Source organism: Hyperoodon ampullatus (genome assembly GCF_949752795.1).
Source record: "Hyperoodon ampullatus genome assembly, chromosome: 10".
In the NCBI taxonomy this organism is placed as follows: domain Eukaryota; kingdom Metazoa; phylum Chordata; class Mammalia; order Artiodactyla; family Ziphiidae; genus Hyperoodon; species Hyperoodon ampullatus.
Window position 1 is genome coordinate 39307670 of NC_136923.1, and position 19935 is coordinate 39327604.

General features: G+C 42.9%; 1 protein-coding gene and 1 pseudogene across 3 annotated transcripts; both read left to right on the top strand.

The window, feature by feature from the left end:
• Window positions 1–948: 948 nt before the first annotated feature.
• Window positions 949–19500, top strand: IP6K1 (inositol hexakisphosphate kinase 1; the record flags this gene model as incomplete). 2 transcript variants are annotated; one of them, XM_079712304.1, is made up of 5 exons in its annotated part: window positions 949–1171; window positions 13503–13713; window positions 15427–15689; window positions 18026–18201; window positions 18758–19500. In XM_079712304.1, the coding sequence occupies 5 exons, from the start codon at window positions 949–951 to the stop codon at window positions 19289–19291; spliced, it is 1407 nt and encodes a 468-aa protein (XP_079568430.1). In that variant the 3' UTR covers window positions 19292–19500. The 2 variants fall into 2 exon arrangements, with proteins under 2 accessions (XP_079568430.1, XP_079568431.1); XM_079712305.1 differs by having other exon boundaries at window positions 15508–15689.
• Window positions 4990–5719, top strand: LOC307058703 (aminoacyl tRNA synthase complex-interacting multifunctional protein 2-like; annotated as a pseudogene). Its single transcript has one exon. The product of its transcript is annotated as an aminoacyl tRNA synthase complex-interacting multifunctional protein 2-like (transcript).
• Window positions 19501–19935: the final 435 nt, after the last annotated feature.

Below are 19935 nucleotides of genomic sequence, written 5' to 3' on the forward strand. Positions count from 1 at the left end.
GTGGGATCTTCGTTGCAGCATGTTTTTTCGTTGTGGCATGCAGGATCTTTTAGTTGTGGCATGAGGGCTCTTAGTTGCGGCATGCAGACATCTTAGTTGCGGCACGTGGTCTTCTTAGTTCCGGCATGTGAACTCTTAGTTGCAGCATGCATGTGGGATCTAGTTCCCCCCGCCAGGAATCAAACCCAGGCCCCCTGCATTGGGAGCATGGAGCCTTACCCACTGGACCACCAGGAAGTCCCAAAACAAAACCTTTTTATGCTTCTGCAACTCAGGAAGGAATGGCTTTCCCTGTCTGGTCCTTGGCACCTTCAGCAGAAAAGTTGGGAATCCAGAGTGACCTGATTTCTCAGGCAAAAACCCTTCCTTTGAGTCAGGGAGAGACCCTTACCAGTACTGAGTATTGTGAGAAATCCAAATAGAGTGAGTTGGTGTTGCTTTCTGTTTTTTTCTTGAGCTCTTAACTGAATGTGAAGTAAACAGGGATAGTTGCCTTCCTGATGGCTATAACATACTGTAGCTCTAAAATCAAATCCTTCAGAGAACTTAGAAGGGATCTGAGAACTAGGAAAGGAAGAGAATAAGGGCTTCTGTGCATAAAAAGACAGATGGATGGAGGAGACCAAAATTACATCATTCAACAGAAATTGACTCAGCTACCTCTCATGCATCAGGCAGTGTTGTACATACTGGGGAACACATAGCAGGGAACAAGACAGAATCCCTGTTTTTCCTCAGGAGTGGATATTCTGTGAACTCCAGGGAAACTGTAGCTTGCCTGGTGTTTTGATTCCCTCTTTTCCTCTCTTCCCTCTGTTAGGAGAGAAGAATAAACTGAACAGACTCTGACCGTTGGCTTTCAGCTCGCCAGGACCTTCTACCTAGCTCTCCTTTCGTGGCTCATGTGCTGCATCCTCTGCTTTCAGTGTGCAACTGGCCCCCAACGCAATGTGTGTTTGTCAAACCATGGAAGTGGGGCAGTATGGCAAGAACGCAAGTCGGGCCGGAGACCGGGGAGTCCTCCTAGAGCCCTTCATCCACCAGGTGGGCGGACACAGCAGCATGATGCGCTACGACGACCACACTGTGTGCAAGCCCCTCATCTCCCGGGAGCAGCGCTTCTACGAGTCCCTCCCTCCCGAAATGAAGGAGTTCACCCCTGAGTACAAAGGTCAGTCACTGGCCAGTTTGGAGATGGCAGCAGCTTATAGGCCCTCAGCTCAGTTTTCCTTGTTCTGATGGCCATGTGGTGTGATTGCAGGTCTCTGTTGTCTCAAAGCAGCAGAGTCACTTTGTTAAGCAAAATTTGAAGCTGAAAGCATCAGCAAGGTCTTTAGATCTTGAAAATTGAATTCATTGATAGGTAAACCTGAGAAGAATTCACAGCATTAAGTCCCATTGGTGAAGAGCACGCTGTTGTCAAGGAGGTTTCCCTGTTTGCTGGAATGGTCTAGGAGAGAAGGGGCAGCACTTATCTGGTCCCAGAGGAGGAAGATTTGGATGCTTTCCAGGCTAAGGCGATGAGACAGCTGTCGAGGAGGCTCTGTGGAGCTTGTGTATGTATGTGCTGGGGGATGAATTGATGGCAAGAAATCTACAGAAGGACTGGGGCCTGGAGGGTCCTAACTTTTAAAGGAAAAATAATCTGTTTTAAAATGTAAATTAACTTTATAGACTAGAACCCCGTGAATATATACCAGAATTTAAGGTACTTGACTTTCAAATCTGATTTTTGTCGCTATGTTTATATATTTTTATGATTGTCCCTCATGTGTAAGTTAAGTTTTTTGTGTTCTGTTCTTTGTTTTGTTTTGGCTGTGCCACATGGCTTGCGGGATCTTAGTTCCCTGACGGGGAATTGAACCCAGGCCACTGAAGTAAAAGCACCGAGTTCTAACCACTGGACTGCCAGGGAATTCCCTGTGTTCTGGGTTTTTTTGTTTGTTTGTTTGTTTTAATTTATTTATTTTTGGTTGCATTGGGCCTTTGTTGCTGTGCGCAGGCTTTCTCTAGTTGCGGCGAGCAGGGGCTACTCTTCGTTGCAGTGCGTGGGCTTCTCATTGTGGTGGCTTCTCGTTGCTGAGTACGGGCTCTAGGTGCATGGGCTTCAGTAGTTGTGGCGTGCGGGCTTCAGTAGTTGTGGCTCACGGGCTATAGAGCGCAGGCTCCGTAGTTGTGGCTCAAGGGTTCTAGAGCGCAGGCTCAGTAGTTGTGGCGCACGGGCTTAGTTGCTCCGTGGCATGTGGGATCCTCCGGGACCAGGGCTCGAACCTGTGTCCCCCATGTTGGCCAAGCGGATTCTAAACCACTACCACTACCAGGGAAGCCCCTGTGTTCTGTTTTTTAACTTTTCCAAAGCAGTATGAATTCAGTCATGTTTATACCACTCTTTACTTGGGGGATCCTCGATTTAGAAAAACCAATCCATATTGGTATTGACTTTTGTTTCCTTAAATCTTTAATTGTGGTGAAATATACATAACATAAACATTTTTTAAATTATTTATTTATTTTTGGCTGCATTGGGTCTTCGTTGCTGTGCGCGGGTTTCCTCTAGTTGCAGTGAGCGGGGGCTACTCTTTGTTGCGTTGCGCAGGCTTCGCATTGTGGTGGCTTCTCTTGTTGCAGAGCACTGACTGTAGGTGCACAGGCTTCAGTAGTTGTAGTGCGCAGACTCTAGATTGCAGGCTCAGTAGGTGTGGCGCACGGGCTTAGTTGTTCCGCAGCATGTGGAATCGTCCCGGACCAGGGCTTGAACCCGTGTCCCCTGCACTGGCAGGTGGATTCTTTTTTTTTTTTTTTTTTTTTTTTGCGGTACGCGGGCCTTTCACTGTTGTGGCCTCTCCCGTTGTGGAGCACAGTCTCCGGACAAGCAGGCTCAGCGGCCATGGCTCACGGGCCCAGCCACTCCGCGGCATGTGGGATCTTCCCGGACTGGGGCACGAACCCGTGTCCCCTGCATTGGCAGGCGGACTCTCAATCACTGCACCACCAGGGAAGCCCCGACAGGTGGATTCTTAGCCACTGCACCATCAGGAAAGTCCACATAACATAAAATTTAACTTTTTTTTTTTAAAGTGGATGCACCATGTCTTTTTTTAAATTGAAGTATAATTGATTTACAATGTTTGTTCATTTCTGCTGTACAGCAAAATTTACCATTTTTAAGTGTATAATTTAGCAGCATTAAATACATTCACAGTGCTGTATACCATTACTATTATCTATTTCCAGAACTTTTACATCATCTCAAAATCTCTATACCCATTAAATAACTCCCCATTTCCCTCTCACCTGAACCCCTGGTACCCTCTAATCTACTTTCTGTCTCTACAGATTTGCTTATTGTAGATATTTCATACAAGTGGAATCATATAACGTTTCTCCTTTTGGTCTGGCTTATTTCACTTAGGATAATGTTTTCAAGGTTCATCCACCTTGTAGCATGTGTCAGAACTTCATTTGTTTTTATGGCTGAATACTATTCCAGTGTAAATATATGCCACATTTTGCTTATCCGTTCATCTGTTGTTGGACACTTGGGTTGTTTCCACCTTTTGGCTATTGTGAATAATGCTTCTGTGAGTATTTATCTGAGTCTCTGTTTCCAATTCTTTTGAGTATATAGGAGTGGAATTGCTGAATCATATGGTAATTCTGTGTTTAACTTTTTTGAGGAACTATCAAACTGTTTTCCATAGTGGCTGTACCATTTGACATTCTTCCCAACAGTGTTCCTATTTCTCCACATCCTTACAAACCCTTATTTTCCATTAAAAAAAAAAAATTATAGCCACCCTAGTAGGTGTGAAGTGGTGTCTCATTGTTTTGTTTTGATATGCATTTTCTTAATGATTAATGAATGATGTTGATGTGCCATTGGCCATTTGTGTATCTTCTCTGGAGAAATATCTGTTCAAGTCCTTTGTGCAGTTTTGAATTATATGGTTTGTTATTATTTTCAAAACAGAATCAGAATAATATTGAATTTGGAGGAATAAATATTCTAAGGCTGCAAAACGAGAGAGAAGCCAGAATCACACACACTGCTGTCCCTAAGTGGCTAAGAAACAACAGTTATAAATGCTTTATAAATGTTGCTTTAGCCACCTACTCATCCACATTCAACACATCCATGGCCAAATATTCTGCTATAAATATGCCAAAACCAGAAAGAGAAGTACAAGCCCTGTTAACTCATGGAGTTCTTCTGATGCTCAGGGTAAAAATACCCCTTAAAATGGAGTTGAGCCCCTGGCTCCAAAGAAATGTTTTCTAAATCACAACCACCAGAATTGGGACAAGTTAGAATTTCAAGGTGCCACCCAGGGAAGGATTGTCAGTCATATATTGGTTCAGTTTTTCCCCCAACCTTCTCTCAGACTGGGGAACCAGAAGTCTTTAAAAGCCATAGCAAATCCTTAGTATCTACCTGATTTTTTTTTCCTCAGGCTGCATTTTCACTAGGGAAGAATAAATACACTTTCTCAAAAATACAATTAAACTAAAATTGATCTCTTCTTTTTAAGTCAAATGAAGTCCAGTTTATTCAGAGAAAATGGAAGATATGATGGGTCCAATTCATGTATTTCAAAGACTGATACCATAGGGTTTTTACCTTTTTTTGTTTTGTTTTTGGCTGCACCACGTGGCATGTGGGATCTTGGTTCCCTGACCAGGGATCAAACCCGTGCCACCTGCAGTGGAAGCATGGAATCTTAACCACAAGACTGCCAGGGAAGTCATTTACTTTTTATTTTGAAATAAATTTAAAATTACAGAAAAGTTGCAAAAATAATAAGAGCTCCTCTAACGGTCCCATGATGCCGATGTACCAAGTAAAGCCCTGTCACTGTATGGCTCACCTCTCTGTGTAGATGCACGTACTGGCTCCCCAGTGTGCATGGCAGGACCATCAGCCCCGTGCTAGATGCAGGAAGAGTCTTCAACCTCTTGAGTTCCGCCAGGATACTTTATTTTTTCCACCAAGGTGATATTCTAAAGTATCTGTATGAATTGAAAGCTGCAGTCAATGGTCTCTCCAAGATGATTCAGATGCCAGATGTGGATTTGGATATTAGCAACATAATCCAAGTTGATGAACCCACTGCTTTAGCTACCAATGCATTGGGCTTAAATTCAGTGTTTGGAAGAGACTACAGGGCACTGAAAGACATCTTGATCACCACAAACCCAGCCTCCCCTCCCTTCCTCTCTCTATGCTTGTGTTGCACTGGCTGCTCTGTGACCACTAGAGTCCTCTCTACTGTTCACACACATTCAGCAGTCAAGAGCACGCCAGAAAACCTTCTTAAGTGCTGGGTTTTACTCTTAATTTGGAAGAATGTGCTAAAGACTCAGATGAAGTTCGGTATCCAAATGATGTATCCCGTTGAAGGAGAAGGGAACATGCACATTTTCTGTTTTCTGTTTGGCCAGAAGCATAATGCTGTAAGTTTAACCCTTATAGATAGCTGGGTAGATAGAGCTATTTTTCAGCTAGAAGAGGGAAGCCACTGTGTTCTGCTCCATGAATTCAGCTTTTGGGAAGAGCTCCTGGCTTCTTGGGAATGTACTCACTGTGGCAGAAATTGTGCTGTGGTCTGTTCTCCAGCAGACAGGAGGCTGCAGTGTGATGGTGCCAGCCAATGTGCAGAAGTGGATGAGGGCCTGTGAAAACCTGGCCCTTTTTAACACTGCCCTTAAGTTCCTTAAGTGAACTTCAGTACCTGATTTTAAAGGGTTTAGATTTTAAGTATGATGCTGTTTCATGCCGATTATTAGTAAAGGGACTTATACTAAAGTCAGAGTCTTTACTTAGGCTGGTTGTCTAGTATCAATAAGCAAAAGCATCATTAAAAAATACATAACCATAGTATAATTTATAATTACCAAAGCCAGGAAAGGAACATTGGTATAATACTATTAACTAATCCGTACATTTTATTCAAATTTTGGCTGTTTTTCCACTTATAAATTTATTTATTTATTTTTGGCTGCATTGAGTCTTCATTGCTGTGCATGGGCTTTCTCTAGTTGTGGCGAGTGGGGGCTACTCTTCATTGCGGTGTGCAGGCTTCTCATTGCGATGGCTTCTCTTGTTGTGGAGCATGGGCTCTAGGTGCGCAGGCTTCAGTAGTGTGGCACGTGGGCTCAGCAGTTATGGTTCGTGGGCTCTAGAGTACAGGCTCAGTAGTTGTAGCACATGGGCTTAGTTGCTCTGCAGCATGTGGGATCTTCCCGGACCAGGGCTCGAACCCATGTCCCCTGCATTGGCAGGCAGGTTCTTAACCACTGCGCCAGCAGGGAAGCTCCCCCCATCATTTTTGACTATTGCTTTACTTACAGTTACTGAAAGATCTTCCAGGCTTGTCTTGTATTTTTCCTGTCCCGATTCAGGAACCAAATACTTCTGCAACAAGCTCTTCTTCCTTTTAGGAATGGTATTTAGAAAAAACAAGACCTTGGTGCTAGATGTTCTGATTGCTACTGGAATATCTTTGCATTTAGCCCCTTTGAATACACAGGTTTAGAAAATACATGTATTAATACTAACCCACAATTACACATCTATTTCTTTATTGCCAGAAGTACAGGTATTTTTAAAACTCAGCTAAGGAAAAATGCCAGTAATATTCTATATTATGGCAGTAGGTTTGAAGAGGGATTTTCATTTATTTAGTATGACCAGCGGTAGTTATCAAGTGTTACTTCTATTTTAAAAAAATATTTTATTTCATTTCATTTCATTTCATTCCATTCCATTCCATTCCATTCCATTTCATTTCAGTTTGTTGGGTCTTCGTTGCTGCGTGCGGGCCTTCTCTAGTTGCAGCCAGCAGGGGCTACTCTTCGTTGCAGTGCATAGGTTTCTCATTGTGGTGGCCTCTCTTGTTGCGGAGCATGAGCTCTAGGCACGCAGGCTTCAGTAATTGTGGCACATGGGCTCTGTAGTTGTGGCTCGCGGACTCTAGAGCTCAGGCTCAGCAGCTGTGGTGCACGGGCTTAGTTGCTCTGCGGCATGTGGGATCTTCCCGGACCAGGGATCAAACCCATGTCCCCTGCATTGGACTCCTAACCACTGCTCCACCAGGGAAATCCCAAGTGTTACTTCTTTTTTTTTTTTCTTTTTTTGCGGTATGCGGGCCTCTCACTGTTGTGGCCTCTCCCGTTGCGGAGCACAGGCTCCAGACGCGCAGGCTCAGCGGCCATGGCTCACGGGCCCAGCCACTCCGCAGCATGTGGGATCTTCCCGGACCGGGGCACAAACCCGTGTTCCCTGCATCGGCAGGCGGACTCTCAAACACTGCACTACCAGGGAAGCCCCTCAAGTGTTACTTCTTAATAGTACTAAATATGAGGTTCTAGGCTTCTATATAGTTATTCAAAACTTTGCCTCATTCATTTTTCAGTTACCAGTACTTACTGAGCATCTACTAGATGCCAGGCCCTGTGCTCATTAGCGTAAAAGACAAAAAAGGCCCATACCTTTATAGAGCTTACACGCTAGTGTGAGAAATAAAGAATAAACAAATTATAGACAAAACAGTTATAGATTGTGATAAGTACTTTGAATAAAATAAGTCAGGTTCTGTAATTGAAAATAATAAAGCTTCCAAAGCAGAGCACTTGATATAGAATGATCAGGGAAGGAGTGTCTGGGGAGACTTAAAGGACTGAAGGATGAGGAGCAGCTGTGGGCAAAGGACAATGGAAAGAACATTCCAAGCTTCCACTCATAAACAAAAGCCCTGAGGTAAAAAACAACAACTAGTTTTAAGAACTAGTCTACCTCTTTTTGCCAGTTAAGAGTTAAGAAACAAAAGCAATTATACTCCAATAAAGATGTTAAAAAAAAAAAAGTTAAGAAATAACCCTAGGGCTTCCCTGGTGGCACAGTGGTAGAGAGTCTGTCTGCCAATGCAGGGGACACGGGTTCGTGCCCCAGTCCGGGAAGATCCCACATGCCGTGGAGCGGCTGAGCCCGTGAGCCATGGCCGCTGAGCCTGCGTGTCTGGAGCCTGTGCTCCACAACAGGAGAGGCCACAACAGTGAGAGGCCCACGTACCACAAAAAAAAGAAAAAAAGAAAAAAGAAATAACCCTATTCATAAATGGTCAAAGGAATTGAATAAACATTTTTCCAGAATAGATACACAACTGGCCAATAAGTACATGCAAAGGTAATCAGCATCATTAGTCATTAGGGAAATGAAAATCTAAACCACAATAGAGACTACTCACAACCAGTGGATGGCTATTAAAAAGAGAGAAAACTAACACAACATTGTAAAGCAACTATATTCCAATAAAAATTAATTTGAATAAATAAAAATACATTAAAAGAAAGAAGGAAAAGAAAGGAAGGAAGACAGGAAGGAAGAAAGAAAGAGTGGCAAAGATATGGAGAAATAGGAACATTGCTGGTAGGAATGTCAAATGGTACAGCCACTATGGAAAAACAGTTTGACAGTTCCTCAAAAAGTTAAACACAGAACTACCATATGATTCAGCAGTTCCACTCCTAGGTATATACTCAAAAGAATTGGAAATAGAGACTCAAACAGATACTTGTAATACTCACAGAAGCATTATTTACAATAGCCAAAAGGTGGAAACAACCCAAGTGTTTGATTGGGTTGAACAGACGAACGGATAAACAAAATGTGGCATATATTTACACTGGAGTAGTATTCAGCCATAAAAACAAATGAAGTTCTGACACATGCTACAAGGTTGGATGAACCTTGAAAACATTATGCTAAGTGAAATAAGCCAGACCCCAAAGAACAAACATTACATGATTCCACTTGTACGAAATATCTACAGTAGGCAAATTTGTAGAGACAGAAAGTAGATTAGAGGGTACCAGGGGTTCAGGTGAGAGGGAAATGGGGAGTTATTTAATGGGTATAGAGATTTCGTTTGAGGTGATATCAAAGTTCTGGAAATAGATAACGAAAGTGGTTATACAGCATTGTGAACGTACTTAATGCCACTGAATTTTACATTTAAAAATGGTTAAAATGACAAATTTATGTTAAATATGTTTTTACCACAATTTTAAAAAGTAAAGTGTATTAAAAATCCCCCAAAAACCTCTACCCAAATGTAATTCTCTGTGTTTAAGCCAATCTTAGAAATGCCAAGAAAATTAGGGCTTATATCAAATGAAGTAAAGGACCATTGATTTTCATTTTCCTACCTGAATTCTTTCTAGGTGTGAGTAATGAGGTTAAAAAAAAATCAGGATAAAAAAGATATATTTTTTAAACTAGTGGTAGGTTGCATGGCTCATTTAATTACCAGATCTTACCCACTCTTGGAAGGCTCTTCTTCCTGTTCTACCCATAGCATAACCATTTCTCCCTTCATCAGTTATGATGCTCTGTGTCAAGGTGCTCAGTGGTATGTGCCTGCAGAGAATTAAAGGTTTCTATTATAGCTTTAGATGGCCCTGCAAGACAAAAAGAAATTTTAGAGGAGGGAATGATACATTTGAGTATATAAAATTAAAAAGTTTTATCAAAATACACTTCTAAAGAAAATTAAGAGCTATTTACATCACGTAAAACTGACCGAGGATTTGTTTCTAGAATGTGTGTGTGTGTGTGTATGCAATTCAAAGTCAATAGGAAAAAAGACAATTCAGTAGGAAAATGAGCAAAAATCAAGAAAATCAATGAAAACTGAAGACCAAAGGCTAGGATAAATCTCTAGCCAGACTGATTAGGAAAAAGAAAAGACATAAATTTCCAATATCAGAAATGACAGATGTGGGACTTCCCTGGCAGTCCAGTGATGAAGACTTCACCTTCCAATGCAGGGGATGTGGGTTCGATCCCTGGTTGGGGACCTAAGATCCCACATGCTTCATGTAGAAGCAATATTGTAACAAATTCAATAAAGACTTTAAAAATGGTCCACATCAAAAAAGAAATCTTAAAAAAAAGACAGATGTGTCATCACTACAGTTTCTACCAATATTTAAAAAAATAAAAATATTATGAACAACTTTATGCCAGTAAATTCTACAACTTAGATGAAATAGACAATTTATTGCAACACACAAACTATGAAAACTCACTCAAGAAGAAATGAATAATCTGAATAGCCCTATGTAGTAAACAAATTGAAATTGGAATTTAAAGCATTCTAGCAAAGAAAACTCCAGGCCCACACAACTTCACTGGTGAATTCTACCAAATATTTAAGAAATACTACACAAACTCTTCCAAAAAGTTGAAGCAGGAATACATCTCTACTCATTCTATAAGGCCATTACAAGAAAATTAATGTCCTAGATGAACCTAAATTTAAAAAATTTGAACAAGATTTTAGCAAATTGAATCCAAGAATATATTAAAAGGACAGTATGTCGTGACCAAGTAGGGTTTACCATAGGAGTAATGCAGGGTAGGTTTAACATTCAAAAGTTAATGTAATTGACCATATCAATAAACTAAAAAAAGAAAAATCATATGATTATCTCAGTAAATGCAGAAAAAGTACTTGACAGTATCCAACATACATTCTTTTTTTAAATTTATTTTACTGAAGTATAGTTTATTTACAATGCTATGTTAATTTCTGCTGTACAGCAAAGTGATTCAGTTATACATATATGTACATTCTTTTTCATATTCTTTTCCATTATGATTTATCACAGGATATTGAATATAGTTCCCTGTGCTATACAGTAGGACCTTGTTATTTAATCATTCTATATATAATAGTTTGCATCTGCTAATCCCGAACTCCCAATCCATCCCTCCCCCCCCACCCCCACAAGTCTGTTCTCTATGTGTGTGAGTCTGTTTCTGTTTCGTATTGTAGGAAAGTTCGTGTCATATTTTAGATTCCACATGTAAGTGATATCATATGGTATTTGTCTTTCTGACTTACATTACTTAGTATGACAGTCTCTAGGTCCATCAGTATTACTGCAAATGGCATTATTTCATTCTTTTTTATGGCTGAGTAATAGTCCGTTGTCTATATGTACCACATCTTTATCCATTCAACCGTTGATGGACATTTAGGTTGTTTCCATGTCTTGGCTATTGTGAATAGTGCTGCTGTGAACATAGGGGTGCATGCATCTTTTTGAATTACAGTTTTGTCCAGATATATGCCCAGGAGTGGGATTGCTGAATCATCTGGCAACTCTAGTTTTTTGAAGAACCTCCATACTGTTCTCCATAGTGGCTGCACCAATTTACATTACCAGCAACAATGTAGGAGGGTTCCCTTTTCTCCACACCCTGTCCAGCATTTGTTATTTGTACATTTTTTAATGATGGCCATTCTGACTGGTGTGAGGTGGTACCTTGTTGTAGTTTTGATTTGCATTTCTCTAATAATTAGCCATGTTGAGCATCTTTTCATGTACCTGTTGGCCATCTGTATCAACATCCATTCTTGATAAAACAACAAGAGTAACAAAACTCTTAGCAAAGTGGGTATGGAAAGAAAGTTTCTCAAACCTGATAGAAGGCATCTATGAAAACCTACAGCTAGCTTCCTACTCAGTGATGAGACAATTGCTTTAACCCCTAAGATCAGGAACGAGACAAGAATGTCCATGCTCTCCATTTCTAGTTGACATATAACTTGGAGGTTCTGGCCAGTGCAGTTAGGCAAGAAAATGAAATAATAAAAGACATCCAGATTGGAAAGGAAGAAGTAAAACTGTCTTTATTTTCAGACAACGTAGAATTCTGTCTTCAGCCAAACTATTAGTCAAGTGTTGGAGTAGAATAAAGTCCTACAAAGGACTCAGAAAATTGACCTCCTGAACACTCTTTCTTAGGAAGTTACTTGAAGATGTATTCCACTCAAATAAGGAGGAAACCAAGAAAGAGGGGAAAAGGAGAGGACATAGAAGGAACAATTCTCACTCTGGTTACCTGCAGCAAGGAGGGGCCCAGCATGGGAGCTGTGTGGCAGGCCTGGCGGACACTCTAGATGAGAGTACGAGGGGGAGCCCAGGAAACAAAGAATATTGTAGACCAGAGGGCATTCAAACTTGAACATAACTGAAGCTCTGGAAAAGACAAAGAGAGGAAGTTACAAAGGCAAAAACCTGTAGGAGAGGCAGTCATCTATGTAAGGAAGCCAGGACACAGTTGTGAAGCTCACTAAAGTGAGGTGTACATTTAAGCAATGTAATGAGAAGGTAAGAAAAAAGAATCTATTTCACCTTAATGTCTTAAGGATTTTTTTTCCTAAAAGAGACCAAGGATTGGGGCAGTGCCCTCCTAGAGAAGGAAATGGGCCAAAGAGAAGGATATTCTTGGTCTGGCATACTGACATATTCCTAAATGCTTCTCACTGATTCTCACATAATGCTGATACTGCCCACCAAGAGTGTAAAACGAGGAGTGTAGCTGACAGAGGGTTGGATATGGAAGTTAGATGAAGGGCAGCCTAGACCTTTTTAAGAACAAATAACAAAAAACTCCTTGATTTCTAGGTATTTTGTTTCAACTAGTTTGGTAATGATCCAGAAGAAATTATGAAAACCTGTTTGATAAAAATGGACACAACAAACTGTTTTGCATGAGTACAGCACGGAAAATAGGTGTTTCAACTTAGGAATGCTGGTGGTTTGGTGAGGCAGAAGTTCTGCCTGTTGAGCTTAGAATAGCCTGATGTTTAGTGTCGGCAGAAGACATATTTTGGGGACTGTCTTTGAGAAGTCTTGATGTCTCTCTATGTGACATTGTCAGGCAGAAGGAAACCAGATCTAGAGGAGGACATAGGAAATGACAGCATCATAAAGCAGTTAAATAAGTAGAGGGTTAAATTATGTCAAGTGTAGATGTCACCTAGAAAATACAGTTCTTTTGAATGGTACAGAAGGCAATAGTTGAAAGTGAGAGGGTGGGCTTCCCTGGTGGCTCAGTGGTTACGAATCCGCCTGCCAATGCAGGGGGCACGGGTTCGAGCCCTGGTCCGGGAAGATCCCGCATGCCGCAGAGCAACTTAGCCCGTGCGCCACAACTACTGAGCCCGTGCTCTAGAGCCCGTGAGCCACGACTACTGAGCCCACATGTACAACTACTGAGCCCAAGCACCTAGAGCCCGTGCTTCTCAACAAGAGAAGCCACAGTGATGAGAACCCTCACGCACCCCAATGAAGAGTAGCCCCCGCTTGCCACAACTAGAGAAAGCCCGTGCGCAGCAACGAGGACCCAACGCAGCCAAAAATAAATAAATAAATAAATTTATTAAAAAGGAAAAAAAGAAAGTGAGAGGGTTAGACAAGAGAATGGGAAATATATATAGATTTATCCAAAATCAAAGGTAAATAGTGGACTTAGAATGGGGGATTAGTGGTTAGCTATGTTTTGGAAAGATGTCTGCTACTCATTGTTCCTACAGTTGATTCAGGGCAGGTGATGTCAGTGGGCTGAGGGACAGCAAGTGCCAGCAGTCTGAACTGAAGGGACCCAATCTCTGTAGACATTTGTTGACTGGCTGCCTTTTTTTCTCCAACAGGAGTGGTATCAGTCTGCTTTGAGGGGGACAGTGATGGTTACATCAACTTGGTGGCCTACCCTTATGTGGAAAGTGAGACCGTGGAGCAGGATGACACACCAGAGCGGGAGCAACCTCGGCGTAAGCACTCTCGCCGGAGCCTGCACCGGTCAGGCAGTGGCAGTGACCACAGGGAGGAGAAAGCCAGCCTGTCCCTTGAAACCTCAGAGAGGTAAGGGGATGGTAAGCAGGACCGGTGGTTCATGTCTGGTCCTGATATACTCAGAATATCTCTAGAGTCCTGATACATCATGGGGAAGTAAGGCTCAAGGTTGGGGGAAGGTGGCTGATGTTCTTAGGCCACCCACATAGGTGCAGGCTGCCGCCTGTATGTCACATCACCCCAGTGATGTCTCCTTCTGAGTATGGCTGTAGCTAGTCAAGAGAGAATGAAGTTCCCTCAGCTTTTTGGAAACAAGGACACCCTGTTTTTTCCAGCTGTGTTATGTCTCGCACCCCCAAGACAGAGGTGGAAATGCATTGGTCCACGATGAGGTTCCAGCTCCTTTCTCACCTGCAGGATGTCAGAGCCCAAAGGCAATGAGTGGCATCCAGACTAGTGTTCCTTAAGGGTTTGGGTGTCAGATCTCTCTGAGACACTGATATCAGCTATTAATCCTTTCCCTGAATCTGAAGTTCAGTTTATTGCATTGGAAATTGATTTTTCTTGTAGATTAGGAAAATAGTGTACAAAGAATTATTTTTCTTGATATATCATGCAAAAAAATGTGAACCCCAACAAGGGTGGCCATAATCAAAAGGATAGACAATAAAAGTTTTGATGAGGATATGGAGAAATTGGAACCCTCCTACACTGCTGATGGGAATGTAAAATAGTGCAGCCATTCTGGAAAACAATTAGGCAGTTTTTCAAAAAGTTAAACCTGGCAACTGCACTCCTAGGTATATGCCCAAGAGAATTGAAGAAATATATTCACACATAAAACTTGTACACAAATGTTTATAGCAGCATTATTCCTAATAGCCAAAAACTGGAAACAACCTGAGTGTCCATCAGTTGGTGAATGGATAAATTAAATGTGGTATATCTATAAAATAGAATATTACTCAGCAATAAAAAGGGATGGAGTACTGACACGTGATACAACATGAACCTTGAAAACATTTATGTTAAATGAAAGAAACCAGTCACAGAAAACCACATATTATATGGTTCCATTTATATAAGATGTTCAGAATAGGCAAATCCATCGTTTCTGTCCAAGAGACAGAAGGCAAAGTCATTGGGTGCCAGGAACTGAGGGGGAGGGATAGATGGGAAGTGACTGCTAATGGTGACAAGGTCTGTTTTTGGGGTGATGAAAATTCCTAAAAATTAGATAGTGGTGATGTTTTATACCCTCATGAATATACTTAAAAAAAAAAAACCCAAAAAACTGAATTGTAAAAAAAATAAAACTAATGTAAATAAAAAATGAGCGTTTTGAACCAAAGTGAAATTAAAATTGTATGATTAAATTACTTTATATATATTTAATATAACTCAAAAATAAGTTTCAGTGAGGGAATTCCCTGGCAGTCCAGTGGTTAGGACTCGGCGCTTTCACAGCCGAGGGCCTGGGTTTGATCCCTCATCCAGGAACTAAGATCCTGCAAGCTGTGCGGCATGGCCAAAAAAAAAAAAAAAAAAATTCAGTGAATAGGATGCTCTGTGACTTGACCTAGAAGTTGGAATTGGGACTTTTCTTAGATGTGGCAGCACATAGTTTGTCTCTGACATCAGATCAGATCAGTTTAGCAGCACAGGCTGCACACCCTAGCTCCTTAGTATTTATGCCATTTACTCACTTTAATGGGCTCATGCATCTGGGCCCCGTGTCACCCCTCAGGAAGGTCTATGCGTGGCACATTAGACTTGATCCAGGCCTTCCCCACCCTGTGTAGTGAGACCCCAGAGGGTGACTTGTCTGAGCCCCTTAGCAATGGGTATGTTCTTCCTTCTTAGCCCCCAGGAGGCAAAGACTCCGAAGGTGGAGCTACACAGCCACTCGGACGTCCCTTTCCAGATGCTGGATGGCAACAGCGGTCTGAGTTCCGAGAAGATCAGCCACAACCCTTGGAGCCTGCGCTGTCACAAACAGCAGCTGAGCCGCATGCGCTCCGAGTCCAAGGACCGAAAGCTCTACAGTATCCTTGTTACTGCTTCTCCAGCAGTGCCTGCTACTGGGACCATGAGTCCTGTGTCAAGGCACCTACCAGTACCATGGCCAGCGCCCTCTCTGTTCAGGGGCTCATCTTTTGTTCTCATCTCCCTTTTCCATAGGCTCTTCTTCCTCTTTGTCCTTATTTTCATCAACATGTTGTTTTTTTCCTGCGTTTTGGGGCTGGTAAGACTGAAACTTAAACTTGGTAGTCTAGAAGAGTGCTGTCCAATAGAACTGTCTGTGACAATGGAAGTATTCTGAATCTGTGCTGAAATTTGTGGTAGCCACTAGCCACACTGTAACTGAAATGTGGCTGCTGTGACTGAGTTACTGAATTTTTAATTTATTTAATTAATTAAAATATAAATTTAAATCACCAGGCATAGATAGTGGCTACCATATTAGTGCATGTCTAGAATTGGGGGGGAGGGGTGTGTGTGCGCGTGTGCATATGTACACGTGTACACGTGTGTATTTCTCCCCTCCCAAAAGATAATAATTAAAAAGTAATATGTTTGACTTTAGTATGTTTTTTCTAAAGATAAACACTATACCTGTGCAATATAAAACAGTTTTTTAAGATACCAAAGGTAAAAAAGTATTATGAAATGGGAATTCTTAAAATCATTTAGTGGTTTTTTTTTTTTTTTTTTGCGTTACGCAGGCCTCTCACTGTTGTGGCCTCTCCCATTGCAGAGCACAGGCTCCAGACGCGCAGGCCCAGCGGCCATGGCTCACGGGCCCAGCTGCTCCGCAGCATGTGGGATCTTCCCGGACCGGGGCACAAACCCGTGTCCCCTGCATCGGCAGGCAGACTCTCAACCACTGCGCCACCAGGGAAGCCTCATTTAGTGTTTTGAAGCAGTAGACAATAAATAAATCTTACTGAGAAACTGAGGGGAAGTATGCTGAGCGCTTCATATGTACTTACTCAATTTTCCTAAGTCTTTTGAGGGAGGAACTGTTATGATTTCCGTTTACAGACGAGTAAATGGAAGCACAGGGTGGTTAAGTGTTGTGCTCAGAGCCAGTGAGTGGCCGAAGCAGGATCCAGTGCTCTCAGGCATTGTGAGATATTTCTGCAACCTTCTTCGAGTTTTACTGTCACTTGTTTATAGCTTATAGCAGGTGATGAGACTAGTGAAAAGCCATATTTAATGATTTTTTTTATGTTATTCCTTAAAGAATTAGGGGATATTAAAAATACTCATCATCAGAGTGATGCTGAGGGTCTTATCCTCCAGGACCATGTGATTGCTGCATAGTCCCAAATATGGAATTGAGGGCTAGGCTGTGAGCCCTGATGACTTTTGGCAGACATGACAGGTCTGTACCTTTAAGATTGTTGCAGACAGGAGATGTAGATGAGGACATGGATATAAATGCCAGGAGGCCAGGACCACAGAGCCATTTTAAGCAGAAGGTCCTAGAAGTACTAAGGGATAAGTGTAAATATATGGTCCACTGGTTTGAAGTTTAGTCAGAAAATGGCAAGATAGAAATTTAAATCCAGATTTTTCTAAAGATTCCTGTTTGGGAATGTTAAATCTGATTTATCATTTTTGTAGTAGTGCTACAAAGGAAGTTCCTTACTACTTAGGCCTGAATGAGACACTGGATTGAGCAGGGCCTTGGTTTACTGATGGTGCCAGAGATGTATGTGAAACTGCCAAATCTTCTTTGGTTTATTTATGTATGCCTGCAAGACAGATCTAAAGAATAAAATTAAAATGATGATATCAACAAATGTGGTATATACATACAATGAAAAATTAGTCAGCTATAAAAAGGAATGAAATTTTGTCACATGCTACAATATGGATGAACCTTGAAAACAATTTGCTAAGCGAAAGAGCCAGATACAAAAGGACAAATATTACATGATGCCACTTATATGAAGTACCTAGAACAGGCAAATTCATAGAGACAGAAAGTAGATAGTGGTTATGGGGGCAGGGGAGGGGGGAATGGGAGTTACTGTTCAATGGGTACAGTTTCTAATTTCTATTTGGGAAGATGAAAAAGTTTTGGAGATTGGATGGTGGTGATGGTTGCACAATAATATGAATGTACTTAACGCTACTGAACTGTATACTTAAAAATGGTTAAAATGATAAGTGTTACATGTATTTTACCACAACAAAAAAATTTTTTAAAGAAATAATAAGCCAGTGGTTTGAAATCCACATTTGAGAGTTCGTGAGGTGAATACAGATTACATTAGAAGGGAATACCTCCTTTGATAGAAAAACTGGATTGTGCTTTTCTGGCTGGGGCTGATGGTGAGTTTGGTGGTTATTCCCCTTGACTGTGGCCCAGAGTTCCTCCTGCTTGAGAACGTGGTGCACCACTTCAAGTACCCCTGTGTGCTGGACCTGAAGATGGGCACCCGGCAGCATGGTGATGATGCATCAGCTGAGAAGGCAGCCCGGCAGATGCAGAAGTGCGAGCAAAGTACGTCGGCTACGCTGGGTGTCAGAGTCTGTGGCATGCAGGTGAGTCATCCTTGGTGAGAGCCTAGGTGCTCCTGCTTGCATGTTTTGGGTTGTGTGTGTGTCTGCCCGCTATCCGAGCCAGGTGTCCTCCTGGCCCACAGTGGTCCAGAATCTCCTCCGAGAGGGTGAGTCCCCTACAGGGTGCTGAGTGCGTTTTTGTAGACATGTTCTCTGAGCCCTCTTGTCCTTACCTGGGGACCTTGGTCTGGGCTCCAGTGCAGAACCACTGTGAGAGCCTGTTGCCTTGATATTGGGGCAAGTAAGACTCTTGTCTGTCAGCAAGATAATTCCTAGTTTGAGTCCAGCTGGTCTCCTGGGGCAACGTGGAGGAGGGCTCCAAAGGTAGTGCCAGAAAACCTGTAGGCCTGGTCTCTGCACATTGCTGGCTTTACCACAGGAAAACTTAGGGTGAACTTGGCCTGCCTACTCCAGTTGTGTAGGGTTGAGCAGAAAAGCTCAGGATGGTCAGAAGTACTTTCCAGATAGTGCCTGCCCAGGGCACCGTGAGGTCATCAGACCTCCCTGGTACTCACCTGTCTGTCTCCTGGGGTTTCAGGTGTACCAGCTGGACACAGGGCATTACCTCTGCAGGAACAAGTACTATGGCCGTGGGCTCTCCATCGAAGGCTTCCGCAATGCCCTCTATCAGTACCTGCACAATGGCCTGGACCTGCGGCGTGACCTTTTTGAGCCCATCCTGAGCAAACTGCGAGGCCTGAAAGCTGTACTGGAGCGGCAGGCCTCCTACCGCTTCTACTCCAGTTCCCTGCTTGTCATCTATGATGGCAAGGAGTGCCGGTCTGAGTCCTACCTGGATCGCCGGTCCGAAATGCGTATCAAGCACCTGGACACAGGGCTCCCTGAGGTGGCACCATCCTGTGGCCCTAGCACCAGCCCCAGCAGCACCAGCCCCGAGGTGGGCCCCTTCTCTCCACCCAAGGTGGATGTCCGCATGATCGACTTTGCACACAGCACATTCAAGGGCTTCCGAGATGACCCCACTGTGCATGATGGGCCTGACCGAGGCTATGTGTTTGGCCTGGAGAACCTCATCAGCATCATGGAACAGATGCGGGACGAGAACCAGTAGGCCCAGCTCTGGGCTTCCAGAACCTTTTCCTCTCCACCCTCAGGCAGGGACCATTGCTCTGAACTCGCCATGAGGACACACAGACTTTCTTTTAAAAGGGTTATATTTCTCTTTGGTGTAAACTAAAAGAAATGTTTTTAGCTGTAGCCTGGAATCCATATATATAAAGTGAAGGAGGGCAGAGCACATCCTCTCAGCCAGGCTTCCTAGCTCTATGGTTCTGACTGCTGTGTCCAGGCTGTCTTAGGAAGGAAGAGATGCCCCTGGTGGGCTTGGCAGCAGGGACATGTTGCCCTTGGACATCGGTTTCTTTTGCCTAGGTCTTTGGGGTCTGTGGCTGCAGGGTCCTGCTAGTTGTGGGGTGAAGCCCTGGGTTGGCTCAGGGCCCCTCCATGCTCACTCATTCCTTGTTCCTCAGTAGTAGAGGGTTGGGTGCCCATCTCTTGGGGGACTTTGTAGCTTGTGTTGTGGGTATCACCCAGGTCTGTAACAGATGTCCCCAGGGCACCACAGGGCCAACTGCACACAGCTGGACCCTTCTCGGTTCTGACCTTGGCATGAGGCTAGATTCATGAAGCTGTGCTGAAGCCAGCAATGGCAGAGGGCAGGCCCTGGGATCCCCAGGCACTATTTGGCACTTGAAC